The 8,650-nt window shown below is 39.1% G+C and overlaps 1 protein-coding gene across 1 annotated transcript in view; it reads left to right on the forward strand.

Moving 5' to 3' along the window:
- Window positions 1-233: 233 nt before the first annotated feature.
- The window catches only part of LOC137967454 (uncharacterized), a 9,651-nt gene continuing 1,234 nt past the window's right edge, over window positions 234-8,650 (forward strand). The window contains exons 1-3 of the mRNA XM_068813976.1: window positions 234-479; window positions 5,724-5,850; window positions 6,728-8,650. The exon at window positions 6,728-8,650 is cut by the window's right edge and continues 1,234 nt beyond it. Coding sequence (XP_068670077.1) covers window positions 432-479; window positions 5,724-5,850; window positions 6,728-7,020 — 468 coding nt within the window. The 5' untranslated portion in view covers window positions 234-431 and the 3' untranslated portion in view covers window positions 7,021-8,650. The remainder of the gene's footprint in view (window positions 480-5,723; window positions 5,851-6,727) is intronic.

The raw sequence follows: 8,650 nt of genomic DNA on the forward strand, positions 1-8,650 counted from the left end.
GTCATAAGAAAACAAAAGATAAAACTACAAATGATTTCCAACAACAACAACAAAATAATAATAACAATAATCAAAAAAGGTAACGCTCCGCTGCGCAGTAATCGCGATTAATAGCAGGTCTAATGACTTCGTTTGTTTTTGGTTCATTCATGGGGTGTTAAACAGATAGTAATAAAACCAAAAAGCACCTGTTTGTACCTGCTTCCTGATGACAAGATTCACGGGCTTTTCTCGGCCTTCGTTGACAATTTCAACTAAGAATGTAGAGAAAAGTAGCAATTGGATGCTTCGGGCGGGGAAACTTCGCATCAAGTCATGGAAGATTTTTTTTTAAGTCACGCGTTTGTTGTTTATACTGAGGAAACATCGAAGTGAAGGACTGATGGTTCGCTTAAATGTCTTCTTATTAGCGCAATACTCAGCGCTTGAAAATGACGGCTAAGTCGATACTGGGTTTGTTCATTCCTCGAAACAGAAAAGTGAGTAAGTTAGTAAATGTTCTTATGTATAAACGACAAGTATCAACACTGATTTTTCAAAACTGTGGTGTGATGGTACAATCACCGGTCCGTGAAATAATAGTTCTGATTATTTAGTTACCGTTGCACGCTGTTTACTCAGTCCGAGATGGAATTTTCTTGTTTTGTTGACGCTGGTTTTTGCAGCAGATCCAAAAATCGATTCGATTTGTGTACTATTTTTGGTAAGAAGTTTGCAGATGGCATTATTGCATTAGAATGGACCGTTATTTAACCTGTATTTTTTAATATATTGTTGCCGATTAATGCAACTCTATCATATTTTTCCTCTAGTATAACAAATTGCTATCGTATCATATGTTTTATCGCTTCAGTTTACGGCAAAGTGAAAACTAAAAATGACAAAGAGATCACACCAGAGGCTATTACTCAAACAAACAAACAAAAACAAACATTTAACCTGTTTGATTACTTAAGGAGGCTCAAAAGGGTTTCAAGACTCAGAAGATTCTCTATTTAGATCGAATAACGCTACAACACTGTATCACGTAACAGCAATGTTATGGTACCATATAACGCTCTAACCAACTGAGCTATGAAGCCACTGACGTTGGGAGCTGGTCATTTGTGGGTTCTAATGGTCCCGTGAGGAATGAATCAATGATAAAATGGTATATGAAATGAATCATATATGAACTGCGGATATGAAATCAAGTGAAGCTATGATCTTCGCAGTTATGAACGCAATTTTTACAATTGCGTAGAGAAGCCTGAAAAATTCAGGACTTCAACGCGGTTTGAACCCACAAATGCCCAGCTCCCAACGTCAGTGGCTCCATAGCTCAGTTGGTTAGAGCGTCGCACCGGAATCGCGAGGTCACGGGTTCAAACCCCGTTGAAGTCCTGAATTTTTCAGGCTTCTCTACGCAATTGTAAAAATTGCGTTCATAACTGCAAAGACCATAGCTTCACTTGATTTCATATCCGCAGTTCATATATGATTCATTTCATATACCATTTCATCATTGATTTATTCCTCACGGGACCATTAGAACCCACAAATGACCAGCTTCCAACGTCAGTGGCTTCATAGCTCAGTTGGTTAGAGCGTCGCACCGGAATCGCGAGGTCACGGGTTCAAACCCTGTTGAAGTCCTGAATTTTTCAGGCTTCTCTACGCAATTGTAAAAATTGCGTTCATAACTGCGAAGATCATAGCTTCACTTGATAAAGACAAACTGAAGGGTGTTTTTACAGGCCTTGTCCGTTGCCACGGTGAAATATTACGTCACAATAATGACTGCATCTTGTTCAGCAATAATTCGTGTTTTATTTGGTACCATAATATTGCCAATACATGATACAACGTTGTGGTGCCGATCCTTCTAATAAGAGCGTCACTTGGAAAAACTTGGTGACCCCCCTCTTTTATTTCTGAAAAGTTATTAGAGGCCCACGATGAAATTCTGTCCTGACGATTCAGAGCAACCTTAACAAAATCACAAAATTAAGGTGGCTCTGAATCTACGAGACAGAATTTTTTAAAACTTTGCAGCAAGTTTCATCATGCCCTTCTAATTACTTTTCAGATATAAAAAAAATGGGGCTCACCGAATTCGTTTTTGAGATATAAGCAACTAAAGACAAACTAAAGGGTATTTTTACAGGCCTTGCCTATTGCCACGGTGACATATTACGTCACAGTAATGACTGTATCTTGTTCAGCAATAATTCGTGTTTCATTTGGTATCACAATATTGCCAATACAACGTTGTGGTGCCGATCCTTCTAATAAGAGCGCGATGGTTCGAGCCCCCTTAAGCCAGGCCGACGACGACGGCTGCCAGAACGTTATCTAAAAATATTATTTCCCGTTACTGTAAAATTTTGTGATCACTCTAAGTCGCTCGGCTTGGAAAGTGCGAATACTCATTTCAAGAATAAAATTGATGAGAACGGTGTGGATATTTAGCAAGAAATTTGAAAATTCATCGTCAGGTGCTCTCGTCCTCCACGTGAGAAAAGAAATGAGCAAAGAAATGTATCGAAATATAAAACGCACGTGCACGGCGTGCAGAACTATTGTTTTTGCTAATTAAACCTCATAGTCGTCGTAGTTGCTTAAGGTCCCTATTGTCGTGTCCGCCGTCTTTGTTTAAACCCCTCATTAAGTTGTGGTCACATTTGAGAGAAACACAGTGCAATAGTGGAATCCTTATAGGGGAACACTGAACAATAGAACTTGATTTAACACAAGTGCGACCGCAATCATTAGCACTAAGCCCTGGCAAAAATGATTTTAACAAGGAAACTAGAATCTTAAATCAGGGTTTTCGACAGTTTTGTAAAGTAGCGGACATATTTCTGAAAGAACCGGACGTTGCGGCGCCTCGCGAGCGCCGAAAGCGCAGGTAACGTATTACATCGCAATAATGATCACATCTTGTTTGGAAATAATCGGTGTTTCATATGGTACCACAACATTGCTGTTACGTGATACAGTGTTGTAGCGTTATTCGATCTAAACAGAGAGTCTTCTTAAGTGCTGAAACCCTTTCGAGCCTCCTTAAGGTGATTCCTTAGTAATAAAAGTGGTCGTAAGATTTTCTTTAAACTTTTCTCGATTGTTCCATATATTATGGTGACTCGAAATTGCAATTAAAAAAATAGGTTACCAAGCTCGTTTGGGGGATATAACTTGATCAAGTTACCCATTTAATCATGTATCAAGGACAAGTCTGTTCCATCGGTTCACTCTACGTTTTGCAGGAACAGAAAGCACAGCTTTTAGTTAATTCTTGAAATAACAAAACAGGTGTATTGTATTGCTCAAAAGAAATAATTCAGTGTTTGTTCTATGGCACAGGCACACGTCATGAAAAGGCACTGATTACAAATTGCTTGGGCGCGTGGTCTCGAGGAGACGATTTTGTGTTCACGAGTGATGGTTATGAATACTTTTTGCCCCTGTAACTTTTCTTCCTGACGTAATTTTTTTTTTAGTTTTACAGCACAAAGAGGAGTAAGAGAATAAAATTATGCCAAAAAAATGTAGGTCACCAACTCGTTTAGGAGAAAACAGAAAGCAAACTGAGCTCGGCCCCTCGACAACACCTCTCCCCGATAGCACGGTTCGGACTGAAATGACACTTAAGCATCAGTAAGGCTATTACTTTACTTTTTTTTTTTTTTTGCGAGAGTCTAAATGTTTTTTTTCATTCTGCTCTTTATTGTATGCTCTGTAATTAAAACGGCAATTCTTCTTTCTAGCAAGTTTTGCCGGACGAAAGTTTGCCATTTTGAAATGTTTTTTGCCACGTTCCGATATATCAATATTCACCCATGGCTACGAATTTAAACATTGTTTTGTTTAGAACTCTCCCTTGAGACTTGTGAGACAAAGAAAACAGAACTGCGCCGTGAAATTTGACCATAAAGCTTCGTAGCATGCCTGAATACGAACGTGGACTAAGCTATGTTAAGCGCAGAATAGGATGCGCAGTGCAATACTAGGGCCCACATGACAACGCCACAAAACAAGAATATCATTGGTTAAAAAGTGGAAAATACTTGCCGTACTCCACAAAACAACAACGAGAAATCACCAAATTTAGGTTTTGCCGACGACAACGGGAGCACATAACAATAAACCATTCATGTTCTATAATACTTTTAAACAATCGTGTTCGAATTAGACTGAGTTGCTAATGTTTTAAACGCCTTTGTTAACACTCTGTGCTCTGTGTTTTGCTTAGCTGGTCATAGGAAGGCCTTCTTAACTTTATGAAAAGAATTGATTGCCGACTAATGATCATTGTCTTATTAATGCAGGCTCGTTGTTACATTGTGGTCAATATTGCTCTGATAGTAACCAAATTTGAGTATAAAGCTCCGTATTCAATTCAGTTCAACTTTATTTAAAACACGGTAAATGGCTCAGCAAGCTGGTTTTCAGACATGCCGTGTAAGAATTACAAGATATAAATGCTAAAAATTACAAGAATTACGAGATGTAATTGTTGAAACGACTAATAAACTAGGTATAAATTAGCGCAAAAAATAATTAATGTCAAGGAAATTTAAACAATAGTAATAATTACTAACAATCATAATTTACTAAATAATAGTACGAAACAAGCCATGTAAAAATGTGCCCAGCTAGCGATGTAAAATGTGTCCTAGGATATCGCACGTTTAAATCTATTTGATTTGACAGTTGGTTCCTAGCCATTGCACCTCGATAAGAGAAAGGACGTTCAAGAAAATTCGTTTTAGGTAGCGGAACTGATTGGAAGTCATAGTTCGAACCCCTGAAGTTATAATTGTGAACTTCAGAGGTTCTATGAAAATGCTCCTGAAGATACGTCGGACACATATTATTGAATACTTTAAACACCGTAATAGCCCACTTTCGATATATTAAAATTCAGTCCTAAACAAAAGGCATCATCTCGAGGCTCTGGGGAATAAACTCATACAAATCCTTATATTTATTCCCCAGAGCCTCGAGATGATGTCTTTTGTTTCGAACTGAATTTTAATATAACGAAATCGGTCTATAGACCAATTCGGCTCACTCAATGTTGTACCCAATTCAAATCTTTTGGGAATAAAACGTTTTGTTCCAAGTATTTCCATTTCATTTAAATGTGAATGCTTCATTGTCATGCAAATTCAACACACAAAGAATCTTAACCCCGAAGGATTTGAATTGGGTACAACATTGAGTTAGCCAAATTGGTCTATTAACAAGTGCTTTTTCTCTCTTTCCTCTCAGTTAGACCACTCTAGAGAATTTAGCACTGCTGATGATTGAATAGAGTAATCAGCCCTAGTAATAATCCGCGCTGCCGTATTTTGTAACTTTTGTAATTTGTCAGCACGTGTTTTGGAACAGTCACCCCTTACAACATCACAATAATACAAATAAGGTTGTTCAAGTGAATAGTAAATTGTCTTAAGAGTCTCTTGATTGTCAAAATGGAACGGTTGTTGAAGCAGGTGTGGAAGCCGTTTGCCCGCGGCGTAGCGCTTCAGTACTAGGCCCCGTTGCACTCCTTGGGAAATTTCTTCAACATGATTACCAAATGAATGTGACGATCAGCAATCGATAGCTTTCAAAACGCCTGCTCGGCTTGTAAAATCTGGTACCCTTTCTCACCTTTAATCTCACACATGCATGAAATTCCAAGTTGTATTAGCTATACTTTGAATTTGTTCGTTTGTTTTTCTTTTTCTTTTCAGGTTTTCTTCGTCGGTGTTCTTCTAATTATTGCTTCGCTTGTCTATTTGGGATCATTCAAAGATTATTCCAGTTTGACCAGAAACGCTAAAACGACACCTAAAGAAGAGCTTCCCATACCTGACAAAGGTAATGCAAGATTCATTCAGAGTTTGTACATGGTCCACGCCAAGCTTATTAGAAAGTCAAATTGACACTTTCGTAGACCATTTTACTAACTAAGCCAAGCTCAGTCTGGCCTAAGAATGGAAGCGAGGCTGCCAGTGACCCTGTTTTGATACAATCCTTTGTGCTTTTCCAGTGTTAATGTAGACCAGTTAGAATTACAACAACACAGTTTTTATGATAAAAGCAGTGAGGTCTGTATCAATGCAAGATCACCGGCAGCCTCGCAGCCATTCATAGTCTAGGAGACTGAGCAAACAAATGTAAAATGGCTTTCTAGGTCTCGCGAAATATTTGGTGAAAAATCATCTAGATTGTATAATCTGTGAAAAAACTTCTCAGGTCTATTGCCGATATACATTTCGCATTTGAGGGAAAAAAATCTTTATTTCCCATTTGTGTTTCTCTCCCTAATTCGAACTTTATGGGCACTACCATTTTGTGGAAAAGGGCAAAGGAGAGTTTCTTCGGCCTCAGACAGTGGAGAAAACCCAACGTTGTGTTAAGGCGCCAAGAAAAGTTAAAATCGAAAACGGGCGATAATCACTTTCCATTTAAGAAGAATTGAAAGCAAGCCTAAGTCTACAACTTAACATTTAGTTAATCAGATGTACGAATAGAGGGTCACGGTTACGTTTGTTTAGTGTGCCGGAAACGAAAGCCTTTATCCTCATTAAGACTCATTTGCAGTTCCCCGGAGTGTAACTATCTTAGTAAACAGCGTCACAGGCCTAGGTAACTATGGGTACAGTGTCTATTTTGATGGGACTCGAGATCTCATAAGCTGGTTAGTGTATGAGGTTTCGCTATATTAAGTCACTACCGTTGTTCACATTCACAGGAGAGAGTGACACACCATCCAACACGATAACCTCACAGTTTAGACATGGAACTGAGCTTGGAGACCCGGAATCTCTAGCCGATTTAGGTGACACGCCGAAACCTGAATCTGCTAAGGAAGAAGGGGCATTCTTTCGAGAAGAAGAAACAATACGTTATGATTCCACGGAAGGTGTTAATAAGACCATCATGGTAACTCCTAGTACTAATGATGAAGAGGGCGTCGATAATGATGGCGGCAGTGATGATGAAGTCAGCGATAACGATGATGGCGATGACAATGAATATGATTAATATTAGTGATTACAGTTACAGTGACAATCATGATGCATTAAACAACCTGGAAGCTGCTACTGATATAAAACCAGGTCATGACGCTGACCAAATTAGACCGATGCCACTTCAGTCGGGAAAAACGACTGATTTGCCACAGGATCTTCGTAATAAGAGTAAGCAGATAATGGAAAAATATCAGACTGCACTAAGCAAAACCAAAATATTTTTTGCTGATCTTGAGGACAAAATTCGCAGAATAGACCGCAAAGAAGATGATGAGTTTTTGCCTTTTAATAGTTTAAACACAAGTCGGAACCATGGGACAAGATCTGCTGTCGTTCCCAAAGGACAAATTAATGTCGGTGACGTTGATGTACACACACAGGTAAAACTTGTTAGACCTAAGAAGCAGGAAGCTGAGAAGAGTAAAGTCAGGAAACCTGATCAGTCATCACGATCGGGCCAAATGCGGCCAATTCCACCACCAAGAACATTTACCACTAATCCACGTTTATTTCCAATACTTTTCAATACCCTGGAAGACACAGAGTACTATAGAAAGCCTTCTGTATGCCCATTGCTAAGTTTACGTAGACCGAGAGAGTTGAGGGACAATGCGAGTTGCATTCCACGTGAGGTCGACTCAAGTTCTTGCTTGAAGGCTTCAAAGGAATACGGTCTTCAAAGTGAACCTGTAAAATGTTCAAACGAACTCCATTATCAGCTATGTTCATTTAAATTGGGACACCATTTTTCAAACCAAAGTGAAGCAAAAATCAAATGCGACATATCTGAGTGCGGGATTAATCCTGTTTACGTTCTTGAAATTAGCCCTGTTTTCGGGATTTTGAAAGAAAGGTCTTTGTGGAAACGTTTTGTCACCTCAAAAGGACTGGCAAAGTATTTGGAAAGGTACGCGAAAACGAACTTGGCATCCCATGATTTTAACTTTTGTTTTCTTGCTTGCGTTCATAAAGAAGGCTCTGGTTTCATTGAACAGCTGTTTACTTTTACTGGTTTTCACAAGATCTACGAAGGAACTTTACGAGACACAGTGGGGTTCAACTTGAACATCGTGGTTCTTGATTCAGTCTCGAGACCACATTTCTACCGTGCGCTTCCCAAGACAGTGAAAGCCTTGAGGGAGATCGTTCATCAGTCTAACTTTTACAACGCATCTGTATTTGACTTCGAGGTGATGCAAAGCACTGCGGCGTATACTTTTCACAACATCAGAGCATTGATGTCCGGCAAACAAGACTTTGATTACTCGGGTGGACACGTCAACGAAACATACGGCATAGATGTCCTCTTTGGCAAGTTCAAGAAACTCGGATTTTACACTTTGCTTCAAGAAGATAGCTGTTGGTATGATTCTTGGGGTTCTCTGTTTACCAATAATAAATACCAAGGCGAGATACCTGCGAATAAGTCAGTCTTTGCTCTACGATGGAGAAATTTTCAAGATCTAGTGAAGCATTACTTTGTTGATGATTTGGGACTGTCGCACGCTTCTTGTGAAATCTTAAAGCGTTACAACACTACTAACCAATTTAACCATCCAAGTAGAGTATGCTTCGGAGGAAAAGCATTTGCAGAGCATTTCCTAGATTACACCGAAAGCATTTATAATAATCTAAAAATCACG

The sequence above is a fragment of the Montipora foliosa genome, chromosome 8, assembly GCF_036669935.1.
Source record: "Montipora foliosa isolate CH-2021 chromosome 8, ASM3666993v2, whole genome shotgun sequence".
In the NCBI taxonomy this organism is placed as follows: Eukaryota; Metazoa; Cnidaria; class Anthozoa; order Scleractinia; family Acroporidae; genus Montipora; species Montipora foliosa.